The sequence below is a fragment of the Urocitellus parryii genome, chromosome 5 (assembly GCF_045843805.1).
Source record: "Urocitellus parryii isolate mUroPar1 chromosome 5, mUroPar1.hap1, whole genome shotgun sequence".
Classification (NCBI taxonomy): Eukaryota; Metazoa; Chordata; class Mammalia; order Rodentia; family Sciuridae; genus Urocitellus; species Urocitellus parryii.
The window spans coordinates 34,021,761-34,047,107 of NC_135535.1; the positions used below are offsets into that span (position 1 = coordinate 34,021,761).

Here is a 25,347-nt window from a genome sequence, read left to right on the forward strand (position 1 = left end):
AATTCCTTGTTACAGATTTGTACATGAACAAAGTATAGCAATACAATATCATCAGTTTCTTTCCCCAGTACCTCCCCTTTTCTTCCCCTCTTTTCTCCTTCTAGTCCCCTTCCTCTGTTCTATATGTCTCTCTTCTCTTTACATGAGATTTCTCCCACATTTTTAGGTGATTTTAAATTGAGTTGATTTTAACGAATCAATTATTTAATTGGAAAATGAAGAAGCCATTTTACCTTAGCCAAAAAATAAACTATTAATAGCTTTTATCATAATTATTTTATCAAAAAGTTTTATAGAAGTCAAATCCAGGTTTAAAAATTTTGAAAGTTTGAAGTAATAAAATTAAATTTTCTTTAATGTCATCTATAATTATAACTTAAAGAAGCTCAAATATTGTCTTTCATGTAATAGAATTAATTTGTTCTCTACTGTGACTATTAAAAATATAATCTGTTTTATTTGTTCTTGTCTCTGTAGGTGCATATCTTTTACCATATTTAATACTACTTCTGGTAATAGGTATTCCCCTTTTTTTCCTGGAACTTTCTGTGGGTCAAAGAATTCGGCGAGGCAGCATTGGTGTGTGGAACTACATAAGCCCCAAACTGGGTGGAATTGGATTTGCAAGTTGTGTAGTAAGTGTTCTGGTGGTGTATGTAATATTTTCAGGGTTTGGAATGATATAATTCATATCTAAATGAAACCTCAGAGTGCGTTTAATTAGGTTTTAAGAACATTACTGGAGTATAGACTAATAGACAAGATGGACTGTAAATATTAATGTAGCTCAATCTCAATAATGCATGCTTTAAGACCTTCAAGTTTCATTGACTTTTAAGAAAATATAATGTGTTTCAAATAGAAAATAAAATGAGGAGAATTTTTAAAATGTTAAATGGAGTTTTATGTATTACATCTCTTTTTAAAGGATGAGGCATGGGAGAGATTTAATGCAATCATATTATTTCATTTTGCAGGTATGCTATTTTGTGGCTCTTTACTACAACGTCATCATTGGCTGGACTCTGTTTTACTTTTCTCAATCTTTTCAGCAACCTCTACCTTGGGATCAGTGTCCTTTGGTGAAAAATGCTTCACATACTTGTAAGACATGTGCAATGTAGTGTCTGTATTTAAAGATTCTAAGATTTTTTAAAGCACACATTTTCAAAATTATTTTTTGCCTTTTGAAAATTATGTGGAAAAATCTTTCAAAATTATCATCATGACAGACTTCCTTCTTTTTCTGGATTGGCATACTCAGAGAGAGAGTCTTAGTTATCATCTGATTTTACTGTCTCTTTCCAACTTATTTTACTTGTCCTGTGTCATTAAGGTTAAATATTTTAAGGTTAAATATTTAAACATTTAAGGTTAAATATTCACTTATAAATGTTGAGCCTTTTTTATTGCGTACCCTAATTGATACCTTACATATTTATTAAAACCTACAAAAAAGTGGCAGAAATATGAATGTGAACTATAGTAATGCCTTTACATCTTTGGTTCTATTTCTTGGTAGGTTTCTCATCATAAAAAAAAAAAAAAAACAAACAGAAACAAAAACCCAAGAATATAAAGAACAATATCCTGTATAATAGAACTCATGTATGTAGCTTAAAATTTTCTAGTAGCCACATATAAGAAATATGAAAAGTAATATTTTATTTATTCCAATTATTCTAAATATTATGCTTTTAACATATAATTAATATAAGTATTATTAACATAATAATTTAAAATTTTCACATATGAAGTCTGAAATACAGTTTGAATTTAAAGCACATATTGCTTTAGGCTAGCTTCATTTCAAAAGTGTGTGGCTAATAGCTAGAGTTGTGGTGACAGTTCTACCCAAGGATATCAATCAGATCATTATGGGAGTGATAGGTGCAACATACTTAATTTGTTTTAATTATTTTGATAAGAATCTCACATATTCTCACTTCAGAACTTCATAATAGGAAATATCAAGGAGGACAGATGTCATTTTGTTTTCCATTTTTTTGCATTGTTTTTTATCCTTCCTATGAATTTAAATGCTGGTGTACAATAGCAGTAATTTTCTAGAGAATGTTAAGAACGGATTTGCAGGCTTACTGAAAAAAAATGGACTAATTTCTCTATATAATCTGAAATGATTTCTTGTGTTACCTTTCTTTCTATAGTGATAGAGCCAGAATGTGAAAAAAGTTCTGCTACCACCTACTACTGGTACAGAGAAGCCCTGAATATTTCCAGTTCCATTTCTGAAAGTGGGGGCTTGAACTGGAAGATGACTGTCTGCTTGCTGGCTGCCTGGGTCATGGTTTGCTTGGCAATGATCAAAGGCATCCAGTCTTCTGGAAAAGTTAGTATGTTAGAGCCACTCCTGATTCTACTAAGCACCATTCCCTTACCTCCCACCCCGAGTTGTCACAAATTTGTATAGCATTTTATTCTAGGTAAAGACTGGTGGAAAAACGCTTTTGAAAATGTGTTTAGGAAAGGACATAAATAAAGATATAAGTATTTTATAGTGAAATTTAATGTCATGTGTTACCTTTCCTTATTTCAGCAAAATCTTCAAAATTTTTGTCCATACGTAAAAGACCTTTATTTTTGTCATTGTTGTTATTTATGCAGTTGGCCATTATGTTTCAGTTTTCTCATTACCATTTAGTTCCAATCTTGGAAACTGGGGAAAGTAGTGTAATGAATAATGCATTTATTCTGTTTTATATCATGCATTTCTCTTCTGTAGGGATTCTAATGAATCGTTGCATAAAGAATTTTAAAATTATGTAATATGGAATGTTTCTTAAAGTTCTAAACATCAATTATGTAGTTTTGATAATAACAGGGAATTCAGAGTCATATAAAAGACTTAAGAGCTTGTCTACCAGGACAAATTGAAAATTTGAAGAAGCTGTAGTTGAAAATACCTTAAGTGAATTCTAGATGTCTTGGCTTGTTGTTGCTGTTCTACAGGATGCATGTATCTTTTTTCAGGGTAACTCACCATCATTTATTAGTAGGAGTGGAAATAGTAATAGTAACATTAGTAGTTAATAATAACAATAATAATACCAACAATAATAATATGTTGGTAAAGAAAACAATTTGTGCAAAAACAGTAATAGAAGTCACTATTTAGTACATGTTTATTTTGCTCTGGGCACTGGGATAACTACTTGTTATATTTTATAATTATATAAGTAATTCTCAGAAGTAATTGCTATTTTTCAGGCCCATTTTACAGAAATTAGGTAACTTGCCCAAAGTTTCATGGCACAAATCTGTCTAAATCCAGAACCTGTGTTCAGTGATAATAATGCTAAAATGCCCATCGTTCTGATGTTTGAAATTACTAGTTAGTGAACTTTTCAGGGTCAGAAGTCTATCTAATTCATCTTTGCTTATTGTTATTTTCAATTAAAATAATTATGAGTTTTTAACTTATAAATCATAGTTCATTTTGCATTTATCTTCTCACTGGAAACTTTATGCTATTTTGCCATTGAAGCAGTAAATACAATGCATAACACATCTGAATATCTTTAGATCTTTCAAAACTGTTATTGTATTTAATGTTTAAGTAAGTACAAAAAGTGTGTTCTATGTCAGAGTCACGTTACAGTTATATTATAAATAAAGGAATAGAATTGAATCCAGATCTGACCACATTTAAATGATTCCTAAGATAAGCATGTATAAAAAGAGAACCAATTGGATGAACCAGATGTTAAAAAATCATTGTTTTCAAGTTCTTTTACAAAAAGTTTGTTCCTTTTTTTCTTAGTGTTTATCTTATCACCAAAGAGCTGCTCATTTTTTAAAAAATAGTTCTTCTTTAATTTTTTATTACATATTGACAAAGTTGTATATATTTATGGGGTACAAAGTTAGTATTATGATTTTTGAGCATAATGTGGAAAGATTTAATCAAACTAATTAACATATCTGTCACCTAAAATTTTTAACATTTTTTGTAAGGAGATCATTTGAAATTTCTTCAGCAATATTGTTGTTTTTTTTCCTAATGTCATGTAATATATTAAATGAAATATAACAATGTATATAGTACATACAATTTATTGTTTTGATGAGAAGGCTTGGGAAGACAGTGACATTGGGGTAAAATCTAAAGAAAGAATTTAATAGTTCAGATGGGAAGAAAGCTAACCATAAGTAATATGATCAGTAATATGAAAAATTATTATAATTTCTCAATCTGGAACAAGGTGATAATATAATAAAATGAAAATTATGAGGAATATAAACATATATACATATATATATATATATATATATATATATATATATATATACATACATTTACATTTATGTATGTATGTATATATATAAAGTTTTGTATTTGCCCTACACCCCCTGAAAAAAACCTCCAAATAAAGAGTTACACCAGTACAAAGAAATATGGTGTAAATGTTGTATGTGCAAAACTTTCACAGAGAATTTAGCAACTAAAAGAAAAACATGAGTTAGCTTGTGATATGCTTCATCAGAACTCACGTGCAACACATATGCTCACATGCTAATTGGAAGCTGCATGATTTAAAAGGGGTGTGATAGTGTCATTATCCTTTGGGTCAGGTAGACACACCACAGCTGGGCCACATCTACTGGGTTTAATTGAAATCTTATTTTTCCCTTCATTATAGAGTGGGGAAATAGTTGCTCTGGGATCAAAATCTTCTTTATAGTCAAACCGAAAGAAGAATAAGGTTGTTCTGTGTGGATACAGAGAACAGAACTATTATCCAATATGGGGATCATGGAGGGTGGGGGAGTGCTTTTCAGGAGTGAGGCCTCCTAACAAATCTGTTCCTCAATGGTAGAGCTCAGCATCATTGATCAGAGGCTACACTGTCTCCTCATGGCAGCATCTATTAAGGGGTCTCCTACTCAAAGAGAAAGTACAAAAATGAGAACCTCTAAGGTTACTTCCAAAATAATGTTTTCTACCAGTACTGCTTTGCAGTTACTGCCAGAACTGTGTTAAATATTTTGCATATATTAGCTCATTGTATCTATCCATCATGAGTTGAATTTTTTTATCCTCATTTTATCACAAAGTTGACAAACTTGGAAGGAATAAATAATTGTCCAGAATTAAATAGCCAATAAATGGCTCATGGAAGGAAAACTGGTGACAAAATCCTCATAAATAATGATTCTTTCTGAGGGTGTTTTTATAATAAAGGAAAAGGAAGATAAGATGTAAAGAAAAACTAGTTTATTTTGTTTTCTAGTTTTTTTGAGAGTTCAGCAAAACAAAATTATTTTTTACAATATTTTGATTGCTAAACTCTTTATTTATTTATTTATTTTTGGTACCAGGGATTGAAACCCAAGGGTGCTTAACCACTGAACCATATCCTCAGAGCCCCCCTTTTTAAAAAATGTTTTATTTAGAGATAGGGTTTTGATGAGTTGCTAAGTGACTTGCTAATCTTCTGAGATTGGCTTTGAACTCAAAATCTTCCTGCCATTTTCTTAAAAGACTTGCTGTGAAGTGTTTTAACTAAAAGGTTGAGGGGAATCTAAAAAATTAGCCAATGGAATATATTACATTGCTTCATCTCTCTGTTCTAAAAGTACACACTTTTGGACATCTGGGGCATGATTCAGGCTTTCACTGATTTGTGTAACAAATATTTATTGAACACTTAATAAAAAACACTTATAAAAAACTTATAAAGCAGGTTTCTGTTTTCATGGAATTTCTATTCCAGTGACAGGGGCAATAAACCACAAATTTACAAAATAATTTTAGTTAACAATGTGAAAATAACAATGTATACAATTTTAGGTAACAATGTGTGTAGTATGTATGATAAAGGAACTTTAGGCAATAATGCATATAATAAAAATAATTTGGGGGACTTGTGGTTGTGGCTCAGTGGTTAAGCACTTGCCTTATATGTGTGGGGCACTGGGTTCCATTCTCAGCATCACATAACAAATAAATAAAATAAGGGCATTGTGTCCATTGACAACTAAAAAATATTTAAAAAAATAATTTTGGGTAGCAATGTATAAAATGTTTAGATGTGTCTGTGCTATATATAGCCAGTAAGGTTGAATTTATCCTATTTTTAAATATATTGTACAGCTGTCTATTTTGATGTAATAAGATTAGAACCATATGATTAAACGCAAAATTTTTTTTTATTTAAAAACAACAGGGATGCTTCTGCATTGTGTTAAGATATATCTTTTGCATCTTGGAATTTAATAATTCAATATTTTATCCTTATATCTGCTCACAGAAAAATAAGATTGAAATGTGAGCTACTAAGTACAACTTTTGTTTAAAATATTGATTGTTATTTTTCTGTATTTTATGATTGAAATATTTCTGTTCCTTGTTAGGAAGTTATATTAGTTATCTTATCACTGTATCCAGATCAGTGTCTTTAAGAATTCACATATGTGTTGAATCAAGAAATGAAAATTGAAATAAGTCTGATTATACAATTAATATGAAATTAAGAAATACTATAGGATGAAAATAATTTTAAGGGAATATGTACAAAAAGGAAAATTTAATTTCATGTAAGTTCTTTTCAAAGTGCAATATTTTTGATTATATACTATATATCAGGCACTGAAGGATATGTAAATATTAATAGACCATAATCGTTCCCTCATGAAACTCACAATTTAATGGTATAGATATGTATCATAAGTGCAGTAATAGAAAAAGCTCTTGATAGAATCAAGGTAACTTTTGAAATTAACCTGAACTGGGGGTAAGATTTCAAAGAGGAGGTAACTTTAGGGCTAAGATTTGATGGTTGAAGAGAAGATTTTCAGAAAATTCAGAGAGAACACTGTAGACAGAGAAAACAGCATGCTCAAAGCCCAAGGATTACTGAGTACTCCTGTGTGACTTTTACCTACAATTTGTGCAGTTTGTGGGAAACAAAGCATGAGATGTAAGTTGATTACAGATATTGAGGTATTTGTGGATATTGGTAAAATAATGGGCTTTGACTTAACAAAAACTGTGGAATGTTTGAGGATTTTCAGCAGGTCAGTGACACGATGAGATCTTTAGAAAGCTCACGCTGGAAGTAGTATGAATATTGGATTTCTCAGATTCAGAGGGGAGCTGCCAGAATGTGGAGGAAAGATAATCTGGAACTACTGTCAGAATGAAAGTGGCATGTCACTGAGGATGGAAAGAGAGCTGTGCAATATCTGTGGCAGAATCAATTGGACTTGGTGATCAATTGGTTATAACCATTGGGAAGAAGGACATATTGAGGATTTGTTGGAATTGATTAGCTTGGAAAAAATATAAGAGGAAACTTTTCTTCCCTTAGTGCCTACTTTGAAATGTTACTAAAAATATAAAAGTAAAATATAAATGTAAAATAATTAAGAGTAAAAAATAAAATAGAAATATAAAATTTAAAAAGTTTATTTTTTGGAAAAATAATTTACCTATTCAGACTATTTTATTATGTAACCTTCATTTCTACTTTCAAAATAAGTGGGATTAATGGAATTCATTTAAGTCACTAATGAGGTAGCAGATTGGAGTTTTGTCCAAAAAAAAAAGTTTAATTATACAAAAGAGAATTCATGCTTTTGACTATGTTTAAACACTGTGAAGAAGAATAATAAAGGGCATAGCTTTAAATCAAGTGAAATCAAGACAAATGATAAATTTAAAAGATATTAAAAGTGAGCAGGGAGAAAAATAAAGCCACAAATGTAAGTGAAGAAATATAATCAAAGTATTAAAACAACCTATAATAATTGGACAACTGTATTTTTACAACTAATTAAAGTAAAATATAGATATTTTATTTATTATTTTGATTTTTAATATGCTGAGATCTTATACATAACATTTTTCTTTGGGTCTTTCACGTGTTTAATTGTGATGATTAAGTGGGTAAAACTATACAGGAAATGCAAATTACTGTCATGCTTTTTCTTGTATGTCATTTTTAGTAAATATTGAATTCAGTCTCTTTCCTGACCTGAGCCATGCTATGTGATGGAAGTTTTTTTCCATTCTTTCTGCCTCCCAAACCACAGTCCTTCCTTCCACAGATATATAGCATATAACTATGGCATGTCAGCTCTTTGAGATATGGCAGTGAATAGAAAAGACCCTGGCCCTCACAGAGCTTATATTCCAGGAGAGGGTACAGAAAATAATTGAACACGTAAACAATTTCAGCAGTGCTAAGTGTTGTCATAAAATAACCAAACCAAACCAAACAAGGTTATATCATTACCTTTCCTGGGGCAGAGGGGAAAGGCACATGGGAGATACAGAATAGAAAAATACATGGCCTTATTTTGGGTGGTCAGGGAAGACTTATGGGAGAGGATAAAGATGAGATTTAAGTAATAAAGAGGATCAAGTTAGGTGCAAAAGAGGGAAATGTGCAAACTTAGTACACCCACAAGACAACAAAGGTCTGAAGGACCAAAGCTCAGCAGGGGAGAGAGATGGACAGCAGGCTCTCTAGTGCACAGCTTTGCTAGCCAGAGGGAGCAATGAGCCTTTAATTCCAGTGGTATTAGAAACTCCATGAAAAGCAGTGAATGATATAGCCCGAGGGTAGCATGGAAAAAACAGTTGAAAGACTATTACAAATAGTCCAGGAGTGCTTCTAGATGTTTTGCTTCAGCAACTGAATGGATGGCTGACTATTTTCTGAAAGAAGATAGTTGAGAAGAGCTTTTGGGAAATTGAGAAATTTGCTTCCAGACCTGAAACATTTTAGAGACCTATTAGACCTACGGAGATTTCAAGGTAGCAGAATGTTTGGGGAGAACCTTTCCTTTGAAGTGATTAACTATTTGCTGAACTGTTTAATTTAGTGGGAAAAGTTGCTGAAGCAGAAGGTAGAAATTTTACATGGTTGGTTGTTCAGTTTGTATAGGAGACAGTGTAGAGACCATTCTCTGCTTTGTAGAATTTATCAGAATTATAATGGAACTTTGATTAAAAGAAAGGAACAACTTAAATAGAAGTAGGAAATTTTTAGGAATTAGTTTCCTAGTTTTTTGTTGTCAATGTTGCTTGTTTTGTGAACTATTATAAGGAATCAATACTATTCCAGATGTATTGTATCTATGGACTATTAATTCAAAAGAGATTAAGTAAAAGTTTCCTTAAGCGCTCTCTCTCTCTCTCTCTCTCTCTCTCTCTCTCTCTCTCTCTCACACACACACACACACACACACACACACACACACATACATACACATACTATTTGGCCATTTAGCCAACAGAATGAAATCCTATCATTTACAACAATGTGGATGGAATTGGAGGATACTATCTTATTTGAAATAAGCAGGCAAGAAAGATAAGTACTGCACGTTCTCACTCATGTGGAAACTGAAGATGTTCATCTCATAGAAACTGAGAGTAGGATGGTGATCACTAGAGCCTGAGATGGGGAAAGAGGACAGGGAGAGAGAGAGGTTGAATAACAGGTTCCAAAATACAATTAGGAGGAATAAATCCTAGTGTTCTGTAGCACAATACAGTGACTATAGTTTACAATAATTTATTATATATCTCAAACTAACTAGAAGAAAGGAATTTGAAGGTTCCTAACAAGTTAATTGTCCCTATTTGGTGCTTACACATGTATACACGTGTATACATGTATTAAATTATTGTACTGTATCCCATAAATACATGCAAATATTATCTACCATTTAAAAATGAAAAATAAACTTTTAGCATTTTTTCATTATGTCTCAAATATGATCTTTGATAAGGCTGAATCAAGACTAAAATCTATTCCTAAAAGATGGCTTTATAAGTCATGAGTATTAGGATTAGTTATAGAAACTGTGACTCTGAATACATATAAAAGAAGAGCAGTTTTAACTGTGAAAATAGTTTTTTTGTGAATCTCATATAATTTTATTTTTCTTTCTTGCAGATTATGTATTTTAGTTCTCTGTTCCCATATGTGGTACTTGTATGCTTCCTAACTAGAGCACTCCTTTTAAATGGCTCAACTGATGGTATCCGCCACATGTTCACCCCTAAGGTATGTGCCATACTTCTATTTAAAGTGTATCATCAGGAAAGATTCATGTATATTGTTAAATATATTTCCACAGTTACATTTCAGGGATAATTGTTCCAACATATGTACATTAGGCTTTTTCCCCCTTAGTATTTTGGGTACCAGGGATTGAACTCAGAGGTGCTTAAACACTGAGCCGCATTCCCATTCCTTTTTTTTTTCATATTTTATTTAGAGACAGGGTCTCACTGAGTTGCTTAGAGCATCTCTATGTTGGTGAGGCTGGCTTTGAACCTGTGATCCTCCTGCCTCAACTTCCCAAGCAGCTGGTATTACAGGTGTGTGCCACTGCTACGGACTACATTAGACTTTTAAATTATAATTATGTTAACCATCCTAGCAAAACTAAAATGTTTAGATATCTATAATTAAATTTATCTATCTCCAATGATAAAGGTCCCATTTTACTTTTAGACTAAGATGATCAGAATTTAAACTTCAAAAATCCTTCTCTTAAAATTAACTTCCAATTTTCACAGTAAAATTCTAGAACCTTTCAATCTTCACTTATTCTTCCCTTTCTATTTCAGTGGTTCTTAGCCTTTTTTGTGTCCTGAAATCATTTGAAAAACCAACAATAGTATATTGCTATCAGAAGATACAAACATAATGAGCATATTAATTTGCTTGGAGTTTCAGGAGATTAGCAGATCACCTGAAATCCATGGGCTTACCTTAAAGATGCCCATCCCCCTACATTCTAGAATATTGTTTCATAGAAAATCTAAATTTTTTTTAGTTTTTGTTTTGTTTTGTGTTTTTTTGTATCTCCTGGAAAAAAAAATATGTGTAGTGCTTATCTTGGAAATTTTTATAAATGCTTATATATTTCAGAAAAATTCTCACTGGGCTTCCTAGAGTTATTAGAACTCACGCTGTCATTCAACTTAGTAGAGCTGAACTCAGTGCTAGGCACAGGGAAACTGGTTATTCAGAACTTGGGGATTTGATCATAACTTGTTAGTTTGATTTGGCAGGCCTTCAAAAATAAATTTTGGGGAGCACATATTTTTGTTATTCACTAAAATGAAAGGCTCTTCACTTTGAATTTCCTGATGCTATCATAGGCAGACATAAAGGTATGACAGTACAAAGACAGCTTCCAAAGTCATTCAGAAGTTGGAATTTATCTGAACGGCTAATGTACAGCTTGTACGGGCTGCGACTGGGCAGGAGGGATTCACTTCTGTGGAATTCTCTGTGTCTTCTGGCAGCTGCCTTGATAGGAGCTAAACACAGCTGTGTTCTCTCTGTGTCTGGTTTTGAGTTGATATTACTCTGTAGTCGCAAAAGTGCTGACATTGGTGTCTGGTTTTCTTGCCTAGTTCAAAAGTCCTGTGTAATTTAGAGTTGTTGGAACCTGTACTCAGGGAGAAACTAGAATTATAAATTTCAGCCACATTTATAATTAAAATCTGCTTGAAATGAGCCATACTTAGTGACCCCAAACATTTATATTTATAATATTGGAAAAAAATATTTTCTAAGCTAGAGACAACCAAATTCTTTATGAATTTCTGGAATCTATCTGCTTTCTAAATTGTCAATTTCTTGTGACAATTCTAAACATTTGATTTCATAGATATTTTAGAATTTGATATAGGACCTTTACATGGCCCCACAATTGAAAAATGCAGCATAAATTAACATTTTTAGCCTGGAGTAGGAATTACTATTAAAATGTTATTTTTTTTTCTTAATTCACTTTTCATTGACTATTGAATGAGTTGCTGTATTAGGTCAGCATGTAGGAAATGATAGCTAATATAAAAATGATAGTAATTTTAAATTACCTTTTAACTTATAATGTTTATGTAGGGTAAAAAACGTACCTAAGTATGCAAAATACTTTGAAAGAACTAAATCGAAGAAATCTGAACACTGCCTTTAGTAAATAGGTATTTCCTGCCATCTAGTGGGCCAAATTGAGATAAGCACTTGCATGTCTGACCAGCATTTCTCAGACTGGTAATGCAAAATGGTGAATGAATGTTGTATGTATCTTAGTTAACCGCTCATAAATTATAAATATAATCATGATTATGTTTGACAAGAATATTTAATAATTTTTTAAAAATAATAAGGACTAAAATTAAGTGAAACAACAAATCCTAACACCTGAGAGGGCATGACTTTTTGGAATTTACCTATTTTCATATTTTACTTCGACCACAAAACTTCTGTGAAATCTTAGGGAGTTTTGCTGGCCTCTGAAAGATAAGATAATAGTAACCACAACTTAATGGGCTATTGTGGATTTTAAACAGATAAGCTATATATGATGCCTATCAGTGTGTCAGCCACTATAGTTTATATATGTTTTCAATTATTGAGAACTTAAAGTAGGGTAGGTACTGTGGTAGTAATGCATGTCTTGTTACTTCCATCTTTCTGTTGAGGAGGTTGAAACTCAGATCTCACTATTATTCAATCATTAAATGGCAGAATCAGGATCTGAAACTCTGTGGAGTTCATTTCTTAACCACATTTGACCCTGCTCTCATAGGGTTAATTTCACTAAAGAGGTAAAAAGTACAATTTAAACATTAGTTACTATTAAAATAGAACTTAAATGTCTATTGAGGTCTATGTCAACTATAGCTAATAATAGTTGGTGTATAAAAAGTTTTGTTTGTGTCTTTGAAATAATCTGATAGTTACCTAAGAAGTAAAGCCATAGTTACTTAAAATATGTGTTCACAGATTCAGAACATTAGAACATTGTATCTGAAAGGGTATCTTATAGGTTGCATAGTTGAATTTCTTCTATTCTCAAAGAAAAATCTTTCAGGAAAGTTTTGAATGAAAACTCTGAAACAACGTTGACATAGTTCAACTCTACCAAGTTGATGATTGCTTTCTGCTTCAACCACTAGATTTCCAGAAGACACAGAATGGAAGAGTATTTAGTAAAATAATTATTTAACCTTTACTAGTAATTGATTTATTTTGCTTTGGAAAGAAAAAAAGACAAATGGGAAATAATTGAAGATAATTTATTTTTCTTTCATATGCTTCTGTGATAATTTGCTGTAAAATACTTAAAATTCCTATATAAGGTAAAGAATTTTGATGTTAGTAAAGCCTCCATGTAAAGGCTTGATAATCTTTCCTATTCATATTCTTTGATTATTTCTCTAAAGAAGAAAAGATTTCTGCTTAAGAACATATTATCCTCCAGATTTTAATACCTTTTGGGTGCATAAATGTCATTGTAATTTATTTAAAAATAGAACTACTGCCATATGAGTTAATTATTTTGTAGCTGATTTCTATTCTGTTTAATTTCAAACAGCTTGAAATAATGCTGGAGCCCAAGGTGTGGAGAGAAGCTGCTACTCAGGTGTTCTTTGCCTTAGGTCTGGGATTTGGTGGCGTCATTGCCTTTTCAAGCTACAACAAGAGAGACAACAACTGCCACTTTGATGCTGTTCTGGTGTCTTTCATCAATTTTTTCACTTCTGTTCTGGCGACATTGGTGGTGTTTGCAGTTCTGGGGTTCAAAGCAAATGTTGTCAATGAGAAATGCATTGCACAGTATGGATAATTAATTTCGATTAGCTTTTGATGGCATAATTGTACAGAAAATACGTGGCAAAGAACCTGCGTGCTCATTCACATGTTGTTCTATTTTTCAGAAATTCTGAGATGATCATAAAATTTTTGAAAATGGGAAACATTAGTCAGGATATTATTCCCCATCATATCAACCTTTCTAGCATTACTGCTGAAGATTATCACTTGGTTTATGACATCATTCAGAAAGTGAAAGAAGAGGAGTTTTTGGTTCTTCATCTCAACTCCTGCCAAATCAAAGATGAGCTAAATAAAGTTAGTAGGTCATGTTTGAGCAATCAAATAATTATTATTCTGTCAAAATGTGCATTATCCAGCAGATATTTTTCCTGAAAAAATAGCCTTTAAAATGCCCAGAGAATATCATGCTGTTTCAAAATCCAAATGCTTCATTGCAGAGAACATACTTTCTCACAGCATGAAGATTTGCTTTATTTTAAAAAGCCATTTTATTGATTGAGCCAGAGCAATTTAAAATGTGAATATAAATAAAATGTCTTTTTTTATCCTAGGATGATGAGTAGTTTGATAGCTTTCTTGTTTTTAACATCGAGTTTGAATTATGACTCATTTGCTATACATTGAATCATTGTCTGAATGCCTTCCATGACCTCCATATTCAACAAGTCAAGATAGTCTTTCCTCTTAGACATTATTACATATTTTAATAAGCAAGAGATTAGTAAACAGTAATAATACCCTTGTATTGGTTTCCAGTGTTTCCTTGTATTGTCAAAATAAAGGCATGGTGGTAAAATTGGCCACTATCATCTGGCTTTAGATAACTAACTCTACTTGAGACTGATATAAAGAATAATGTTTGAGATTATAGATGAAGCCCCCTTTGACATAATAACCTTGGATTTCATAAGGAAACATAATTCCTAATTTGCTTTTGCAAGTTTCTAAAAAAAATCGTGATCTATCTGTTGTATTCATAAAATAACACAATCAACTCAAAGTTTGGCTAGAGGTTTAGTTTCTTAAAAGTAAGTTGTTATTTTAGAATTCAATATTTGTGATGTTTATCAGAAATAAACTCATGTTAACATTTGCTAGTAATTTCATTTCATTCTGCTGGACCAACTTTTTTTTATATTTGGTAATGAGATGAGACTATCAGAAGTAGAAAGAGTAAATGTAGTGGATTTATCTTTTAAGATTGAAAATTGGCTTTTTATTTTCCAGTTATTCTGTTCATATTCTTTTATTTCACATTTACACTTTTAAAATTTAAAACAGTTTAGAATTCATAGTCTATTTTTTTCTTTATACCAGTTGGTAAAGCTACTAATTGATCAATACTAAGCTTTTGTCCAGAAATAGGTACATATGTACTTGTATTTATGTTTCTATGATAATAAATCACTACTCATATTCATACATTTTAACCTAGTAAACACTAAGTTTTCAATTCTGTAAGTATTTCAGTGAAATTGATATAGGTGTGTTGAAAATTTTGAAAGTAATAATATAGAGCTTATATATATTATATCAATATGTTAGTATTATAGCTATATCCTTATTATATAATATTACATATTATATACTATACTAATTCTATATTTTATAATTACATAGGATATATATTTTTTTAGTTTTTATAGGTATTCCATATCTGGGACTATGGGACGTAATGGGTTAACAGAACCAAAATTACTATATATTATTTATTTATTTTTTTTTTTTATTGTTGGTCGTTCAAAACATTACATAGTTCCTCATACATCATATTTCACAGTTTGATTCAAATGAGTTATGAACTCCCAATTTTATCCCGTATACAGATTGCTGTATCACATCAGTTACCCTTCCATTGATTGACATATTGCCTTTCTAGTGTCTGATGTATTCTGCTGTCTGTCCTATTCTCTACTATCCCCCCTCCCCTCCCCTCCCCTCCCCTCCCCTTTTCTCTCTCTACCCCTTCTACTGTAAATCACTTCTTCCATTTGTATTATCTTGTCTTACCCCTCCTTTCCTCTTATATGTCATTTTGTATAACCCTGAGGATCACCTTCCATTTCCATGCGATTCCCCTTCTCGTTTCCTTTCCCTCCCACCTCTCAACCCTGTTAATGAAAATCTTCAGGGACACTACTACATCGATGTTCATAGCAGCACAATTCACGATAGCAAGATTGTGGAATCAGCCTAGATGCCCTTCAATAGATGAATGGATTAAAAAAATGTGGCATTTATACACAATGGAGTATTACTCTGCATTTAAAAATGACAAAATCATAGAATTTGGAGGGAAATGGATGGCATTAGAGCAGATTATGCTAAGTGAAGCTAGTCAATCTTTAAAAAACAAATACCAAATGACTCCTCTGATATAAGGGGAGGAAACAAGGACAGGGTAGGGACGAAGAGCTTGAGACGAAGATTTTCTTTACTATATATTATTTAATATAATATATCATTCCAGGATCCTTGTGAAATCTTTAGACTATATCACAGTGTAATTGCATACACTGTTTAGCAATTCTGCTAAATTAGAGTTTCATTATTTGGGTTACTTGATCTAATTAAATCTGAAAAGGAGAGCATGATCTAACAAGTTAAATTATGTCAGCTTATTCCTAGTAGCCCCTGGCCATTATTTAGAGATTTCCCTTCCCTTTCCTAGGTGATATTGCTCTGTATTAACATTGCATTTTTTTTTTCTGTATTTTTCAGGCAGTCCAGGGTACTGGTTTAGCTTTTATCGCCTTCACAGAAGCCATGACACATTTCCCTGCATCTCCCTTCTGGTCAGTGATGTTTTTCCTCATGCTGATAAATTTAGGGCTTGGCAGCATGTTTGGGACCATTGAAGGGATCATCACACCCATTGTGGATACTTTCAAAGTGAGGAAGGAAATTCTTACTGGTGAGTTTTTATGCATTTGACTTTTCATTAAACTGATAGAGGTCATTTTATTCCTGGTGAGAGATTTAGAGATGTGAACAGGAAAGTGTTAGGCTTTGGATTTTATTAATATCCACTGACATTTTAAAATTTTAATATATACTTACATACTATATAAGGAATATGTTTAGTATAGGTTATATTTAATTCCTCATTGATAAATATTTATATTTTTATTTATTAATAGTAATGCCATTTACATGAGTTACTGAGACTAGAACAAAGTCTGGAAGGTCCATAGATTATTTTGAATATAAGTTAAATAATTATAACTAGGATAATTCAGATTGAATAATCCTCAATCAAAAATGCTTATCATTTGAAAATAAGCCCAAATCCAGTACTCATATGTAACAATTGTAATTTACTAGCAATTAATGTCTCTAGGTAGAAAATAAAAATAAAACAATTTATCAATATGGTTATAAATATGACCATGTTTAATATTAACATTATTATTAAAGTACCAGTTCTGTACTTTGTTATTCTTGTATTTGAGGAACATAAAGAATATAAAAGAAATCACAGGACAGATACAAATATACAAAATATCCTTTTCTCCAAACACAATAGTGCTATCATTGAGATTAAATAATTCTTTTATCATTTTAATGTACTGATAGATTAATGAAGATGCTATAATAGTTCAGAAGAAGCTAGAACGTTAGAGAAAAAGATGGCAGTTGAATTGGAAAGGGAATACACCTTCTTAGCCATTGGAGGTGAGCTTAAGTTAACATATAAATGAAGATAAAGGGACCATTAAGAAACGTAGCCATGAACGTATAGGGACAGTACTGGCAAGTGATGTAAAATAAAATTGTAAAAAGATACACAGGTGATTTTTGAATGCTGGGCAGTGGTGCACAAATTTCCCAAGGCCACCTTTTTTTGCTTTGAACAATTTAATAATAATGTATGTGTAAATAACTCTGATATATACCTTTATCACTTGCTGCTTTAAGAATGTGTGCACATGTGTATGTGTATGTGTGAGCAAAGCAATTTAATTTCAGCAGTTTGTTAAACATTTATAAGTCCTGCACTTAACTGAACAAAAATGATAAACTTCTTTTTTTTAAACTTCTTTATTTTCTCTCAGAAAGCCATTTCTACTTCTGAATATCAATTTCATGCCTGATGTCGGTTAAAAAAGTTTCTTTACAGCTTCGTCTTTGCCACCTTCTCACAAACCATTCCTTTTTATAGTTGGGAGCATGTAAAATGTAGGAGAAAGTAACATGTAGGGGGGAAAACACAAGGGACATTGTGAATTTAGGGGATTCCCACTGGAAGACTCATTTGGAAAGAGCAAAGGGAAATGCACTCTTTTTCCCATTTCCTATCTGTTGGGGTCATATTTATACTTCAAGCTATATTTACTCTGAACTGTTACCTTATTATCTTTGTTAGGTAAGTTTTTTCTTCTTTAGTATAGTATGACTCAGATAAGGGAATCAGTGATTAACTTTTCCTTTACATCTCCACCAACACCAAGACCACCACCACCACCACCAACAACAACAACAACAACAAAAAAAAAAAAAAAAAAAAGAAAAGAAAAGAAAAGGAGAAAGAGAATAAAGAGTCTAACAAGAATTTTGGAATATTGTTTGGTTCCCAAAAGCCTCTCAAAGTTTTTACATTAAGTGTAACTGTTTAGAAGTTTATGTATCTGTTTGTTAAATATTACTGTGAAAGCTCCATTTAGATGTTTTTTCTTAGTTATTATTTGGCTTAACCCTGTCGTCATTAGTTTCCAAATTAACCTGTTCAGACAAGATAAAGATATAAATGTAAGTTGGTGGTGATGCAAGTTCTGGTTAGATTTTTCCAGTTACGTTTTAAAGGGAACTATATTTCAATCCAGTATAAAATACCTGGGTTTTTAAATCTTATGATAAGCCACATTAGACTCCTTATGAGTTTAAAACTATAGAACTTTAGTAAATATAAGAAGACCTATGAGGGCATGCTACCTTAAAGGTCACTGTGATATTAGTAATAGAATTAGAATAGAGAAATTTATTCTTTTAAAATTTTCCTCTCAATTTTGCCTTATTTATTGTTTGTGTTTGGTAATGAGTTTCCTCAGACATGGGGAGATGAGTAATTTTTTATAGTGAATTAATATTACTGCTCAGGTTAATCCCAAGTAGCCTAACTCCTAATCTGTCATATTCCATAGTATCAGGAAAGGTATTACCTATAACAAATTGTGGAGGTTGAAAATTATTCTTTAAATCTAATAATAATGAAGCTTAAAAGATTTGTCTTTGATTGGGAGCTCATTTCTTTTTCCCACTTATTCATTTCCTCCAGTTATCTGTTGTCTTCTGGCATTTAGTATTGGCCTAATATTTGTGCAACGCTCTGGAAATTACTTTGTTACAATGTTTGATGATTATTCTGCCACATTGCCTCTGCTAATTGTAGTCATACTGGAGAATATTGCTGTAAGCTTTGTTTATGGCATTGATAAGTAAGTATGTTTGTTTTTATGGTTTCATTTTTCATCTCTAGTTTGAAAACACCAATTACCAATACATAATTCATTTAGAAGGGTAGAGAAATGAATAGAGGGAAAATTCTTTACAAAATCAAACCTTTTACAGGCTTTTGTTCATTCAACAATTTTAGTAATATTTATTCCTCTCTTAGGTGAGTATTTAGAATTGTGTATATATAATATAATGTAGAAGTCTGGAGCTTTGGTTTAATTCTGATTATCAGATTAAACCCCAAGAGCTAGGGAATGTTGTCATTGTTCCAAGAAAAAGTTCTTTTGAGTTACTTTGTTTCCACATTTCATAGATGAAGAAAACCAGGTTTACAGACCTAGTGACTTGGTCATCATACTCCTGGACAATGGCCAATCTGGGTTGCAAAGCCATTTTTGTTTAATCTAGAGCCTATCTCCCAATTATTGTGCAAAACTATATTATGGGAGGACTGTTTGTGTCCTAATGCTGTATTTAGAAGGATGATTTTGGTAAATGATATATCCTGTTCTGTGTTATATATGTAAAATTTGTTGTACCCAAACATCATATTCATATGGAGACATTACTTGAATTCACTTTATATCTAAACCTCTGAACTATGTAAAATATATATATATATATATATATATATATATATATATATATATAATTGATGTGAAATGAAGCATCAGATTAATCTCAGAAGACACATTCTCTTTTTAAATTTTTTTTTAGTTGTACATGGATGCAATACCATTATTTTATTTATTTTTATGTGGTGCAGGGATCAAACCCAGTGCCTCACACATGCTAGGCAAGCGCTCTACCACTGAGCCACAACCCTGGTCCCAGACACATATTATTTTATGCCTTTGTCCAATATATTTTAAACTCATTGCCTCTAATTAACATATATGAACTGAAGGGGAAAATCTTCAGATTATCAAAGTAGGAAGGAATGTATATTAAGTGAACACTATAATCTTCTTAACTGACATTAAAAACATCAAACTGATATCAAATGATTTGTGACAAAGCTTAAAAGACATTTTTTTTTTCAATTGTCAAAAGCTCCAGGCCAGGAAGGGCAGGAAGCCTACATTTAATGATTACATACTTATATAGCAATAGCAATGATAGAGCTGTGTGACATTCATTGACCTTTACACCTTATAAAAATAGTGTATGGATGACAAATAAGCATATCAAAAGATGTTCCATATTATATGTCATCAGAGAAATGCAAATCAAAGCAATATTGAGATACCACTGACAAAACAAAATGCTGATGAGGATATGGAATAGCAGAAACTCTTGCTCATTGCTGGTGGGAATGCAAAATAATGCAGTTATGTAGAAGGCATTTTGGCAGTTTGTAACAAACCTGAAAGTACTCTTATTGTATGGTCAGGATCTCCCCATCTTCAAAGGTCATATTTTGTCTTAAGAGCAGTATAAAATTCTTACTTTCCCTTTCCTTATGACTCTGGAGCAACTTTATATTTTGTCTGCTCACCTTCAACAATTCTATGAGCTCAGTTCTGCTCAATTTCCTCTGCCACTATTACCTATATTTCTACAGACAGGATTGAGAGAAAGTAGGCAATCAAAACCTCAATGTCTGAGACAGCCAATAATTCAAATGCAGAAAAAGAAAATGTTGTAGCATTGCAATTTAATGATCAGGAAAAAATATGAAGAAAATGAAAATGAATAGGAGAATGATCTGGAGCCAAAAATTATGGCAAGAGTTTTTTTTTTTTAATTTAAAAAATTCATCCACAGGACTTGGGAGGTATTACACAGTGGGAGAGACACAGAGTCCCCAGTCATTGGCAGCTCTTCTCTGCTGAGTGTTTCCTGCTAAACTGAAGACATGCATAAGCTGGGAGAAATGTCATAGGCTCCTTGCTCTAATTTTAAGAATTGCAAAGGGATAAAATGCAATAAAATCATCAATGCTGGAGCAAAACCTCTGGAAACTAACAAATTAAAGTTCCCTTTCAAGACCAAACACTGCACTGCAGAGAATGTGATGGAATAAAAATCCTCATTTAATAGAGTGATGTAAAAAAGAAAGAGAAGATAAACATGAGGTTGAGAGCAGAGGCAGTAGATTTGAGGCATTGTAAAGCAATCTTTGATGACTTTGCAGAAAAGGAGGAAATATACTCATCTCTCTTTCCAAAAATTCAAGAAAATTTATTTCATTCAAAAGTGGTTGAGTCTTAAGAACAATTATTTTAAGGAAAAAAAAAAGGGAAAGGAGTATATGATTATCCCTGCAGATAACAAAAGGCACACAGGAAAATTAATTAAAAACTAGTGCTATTTCAAAGCAAACTAAAGTAATTTTTCAAAGTTGCTAGATACTAAAAAAGGATAGCATAATATCAAAATTATTTAAAATTTTAAAAAATGCTAGCAAAAAGAAAGATTTGAAACAGAGAGGTGGAACTTAGGAAATAATTATGAATAAAATAAAAACACTTTAGAAATGTACACCAAATTAAAAGTAACATAAAACTGTAAGCACAGTGTTAATTCTGTGAGAATTAAGTGATAGCAAAGAGGAATATATGTTTTAATATTTTAGTTGTAGAAAGATACAATGATTTTATTTTATTTATTTTATTTTTATATGGTGCTGAGGATCAAACCCAGTGCCTCACACATGCCAGGCAAGTTATAATCCCAATCCAAGAGGAATATATTTTTAAATAAAGAAGAAATAATGAAGTGTCAGGTGGTGGCACATGGCTGTAATCCCAGCTACTTGGGAAGCTAAGGAAGGAGGAGTCCAAGTTTAAGACCAGCCTGAGCTATTTAGAGACATCCTTTCTTAAAATAAAAAGATAAAGGGATGAGAATGTAGTTCACTGGTTGAGCTTTTCTAGGTTCAATCCCCAGTACTGCCAAAAACCAAAAAACAAACAAAAAAAAAAAAAAAAGAGAGAGAAAGAAAGGAACATAAAAAAGAAGGAAAAATTTAAAAAACAAATAGAATCATAGTTAAAAGGAAAGCTAACTCAAAATATATACACATACACATAAAAATCATTTGCCAGACCAAATATAAAACTATAATTCAAGAAAATTATCTGAAGTAAGTGACAATTTGAATGTTGTTGAGTGTTTTTCAGCACACAGAAAAATAGGCATAATGGCCAGGACCAGGCGGCCCCAATCTAGATTATTCCAGAGAAAGAAAGAAAAAGGACCATTCATGCCAAAACAAAACAAAACAAAAAAATAAAACAGCAAAATCATTTCTCAGGGAAAAATCTGACTTTCTGGAACAATATGATGTTGTTTGAATCATCTATGATATTAAAGGAAAGAGCAATCTATTTTTAATTAGCCAAACTGATATTCTAGTATAGTGACCACAGATAATTATGAACATTCATTGTTATTATGATCCCTGTAAACAATTTACCAAGAACTAGTTTTAGACATCCAGAATGTCTATAGAAAATTCACTATTAGCTGTATAAAGAGAAACAGAGTATTATATAGTGGCTCTGTGCTGTGTGCCATGACAGGCTTGCCATCACACACTGTGGGTAAATTTTATTTTAGGTAACCTATACCTCAGTAACTTTACTTAAAAAATTCCAAACAAACAAACAAGCAACAACAACAAAAAAACACCATGTCTAATCATGTCGCTAGGTCTAACTATATTTTAGAAGGAATGGAGAGTCAGATATACTTGTGAACCACACTGTGGGGAGACTGGTAGACTTTGCAAAGAACACAGTTGACTTAACAGAAAATGGCAAGAAACAAAAAGAGAGAAGAAACTTAGAATTAAACATGGACTTGAGAGATACATCAGCTAGATACAATGTAGAACTTCTTTTAATTCAAGCAGACTGTGAAAAGGATTTTATTTTATTTTTTTAAAAGGAAAATGTGAACACCAATGAGGGATATCTGATAATAGCAAGGAGTTATTACTTCGTGAAAATAATATAAGGATTTTTTCATGTATTGAGCACATATTGTGCTCATAAAATAGAAAGTTATCTATAGGAGGAGTCTTTTCAATAACTTGCTTAAGAGGGTTTTCACTGAATGAGAATTGAAGTACTTAACTGGTTTCATTTTACTTTATAAATATTCTTAATTTACAAGTCATCTTCTAATATGAATTTTTGACTTATTGTAAATGTCACAAGGCATTCACAGTTAAATCTCTGTCAAACATTGATATAGTGCACATTTTCTGGTATAACTATGTTAACTTGAGGAATAATTAAATACTTTCTTTTTATTCAGGTTTATAGAAGATCTAAAAGATATGCTGGGCTTTGCTCCCAGCAGATATTACTACTATATGTGGAAATATATTTCTCCTCTAATGTTATTGTCATTACTAATAGCTAGCATTGTGAACATGGGGTTAAGTCCTCCTGGCTATAATGCATGGATTGAAGATAAGGTAAAACACAAAATAAAGAAGTTTTGTTTTAAGAAAAGGTATATAAAAAGCCACCTTAGAGATTTTCATCTTTTGTTTTCTTCATTGTATTTTTTGATGTTTAATGGTGTTACTTTTTTTTTGTTCAGGGATCTCAAGATTTATGTTAGGTGCCCTGAACATCTGTGGTTGTTTTTAAGACATTGTGAATTTATTTTTTAGCACATGGGAATCACTGACTTGTCCTTGTTGAAGCAAATGCTTTTATCTTAACATTGATGAACTAATAATGATAGGCTTTAACTCCAGAAAACATGTTAATCTGGAAATATTTTTTTCTATATAGTTTTATTAAATTGTATCTCAGATATTATACAACAATGAAAATACACATTAGCTTGGTAAACATAATCTAAATAACTAAATTTTGAAGTATTGTTGTAACTGATTTCTATCAGTATTGACTATCTCTGTATTTGTTTTCAAGGTGATTAATTACATATTGATATAATTATGAGATATATATTAACTGTTATAAAGTCAGAGTGCTTATTTTTCCAAGATAACTCTATCCTTATACTATGTATGGTCAATAATTATATAATAATAACCACGTCAGAACTGAGATATGATCAAGCCTGCTATTGTTACTAAGACCTTTGGCACCAGATGTGCTTGAAATTTTAGATTTTCAGATTTTAGAAAGATAACTTGGTACATGCAACAGGTTATCTATTACTAACTAATCTAAAACTTAATGACTGAAAACTATGGTAATTTATTGGTGCTTACACTTCTGTGGGTGAGCTGGAAATTTTTTTTTTTTTTATCTTTCCTTGGCTAACCCACACAGTTGTGTTCAGGTTGAAGAGCCAGCTCTCTTAGTGGTCTTTCTTTCTTGCCTTTCTCGAAGCATCATGAGCTCAGGATAGCACTCTAAGAAATAGAAGCAAAAATTGCAAGCCTTTTAGGGTCTAGTCTTAGAAGTTTTTGAATGTCACTCCCACACTTTTCTAGCACACAAGCAAGTCACAAACCTAGCCTAGATTTCTTTGCTCACAAACTTGAGACAAATTTATTTTTTTGATGTATGCACATATTAGAATATTAAGAAATTTTTTTCTTTTGACTTTCACAGGCATCTGAAGAATTTCTGAATTATCCAACTTGGGGTATGATTGTCTGTATCTCTCTAATGGTCCTGGCAATACTTCCCGTCCCAGTAGTCTTCATTGTTCGACGCTGCAACCTCATAGATGATAGTTCTGGTAACTTAGCATCTGTGACCTATAAGAGAGGAAGGGTCCTGAAAGAGCCTGTAAACTTAGAGGGAGATGATGCAAGCCTCATTCATGGAAAGATATCAAGTGAAATGTCATCTCCCAATTTTGGTAAAAATATTTATCGAAAACAGAGTGGATCACCAACTCTGGATACAGCTCCCAATGGACGTTACGGAATAGGTTATTTGATGGCAGATATGCCAGATATGCCAGATATGCCAGAATCTGACTTGTAGCTGGATGGAATCAGCAGGCTGTCCTTGGTTCATTTATCAATGAACAAATTGGCTCTACTAAGAGAAGCATTAGGCTTCACTTATCAGAGGGCGCTCTCAGGTGTTCCAGGGCTGTGATCTTTAATCCTAACAGTATGCGTCAGTTCAGCTAGAGCATTCCTTTGGATTCCTTGGTTTACATTTGTGCAGAAAGGATTACAGACAAAGCTTACAATGACTGAGGTCCATGTTTGTCAGGATTTTTTAAAATACTTTTGGTGTATATCAAGTATTTCTATCTCTAAAAAAAACAGGTGTTACCTCAGTTTCAAATCATTTCTGGATTTAATAGTATTGGCAAATTGAAAATG

General features: G+C 32.0%; 1 protein-coding gene across 1 annotated transcript in view; it reads left to right on the forward strand.

The window, feature by feature from the left end:
* The window catches only part of Slc6a15 (solute carrier family 6 member 15), a 28,687-nt gene extending 3,690 nt beyond the window's left edge, over positions 1-24,997 (forward strand). The window contains exons 2-11 of the mRNA XM_026391414.2: positions 478-635; positions 978-1,104; positions 2,169-2,350; positions 9,930-10,040; positions 13,375-13,616; positions 13,718-13,910; positions 16,338-16,530; positions 18,892-19,051; positions 23,337-23,499; positions 24,617-24,997. Coding sequence (XP_026247199.1) covers positions 478-635; positions 978-1,104; positions 2,169-2,350; positions 9,930-10,040; positions 13,375-13,616; positions 13,718-13,910; positions 16,338-16,530; positions 18,892-19,051; positions 23,337-23,499; positions 24,617-24,997 — 1,910 coding nt within the window. The remainder of the gene's footprint in view (positions 1-477; positions 636-977; positions 1,105-2,168; positions 2,351-9,929; positions 10,041-13,374; positions 13,617-13,717; positions 13,911-16,337; positions 16,531-18,891; positions 19,052-23,336; positions 23,500-24,616) is intronic.
* Positions 24,998-25,347: the final 350 nt, after the last annotated feature.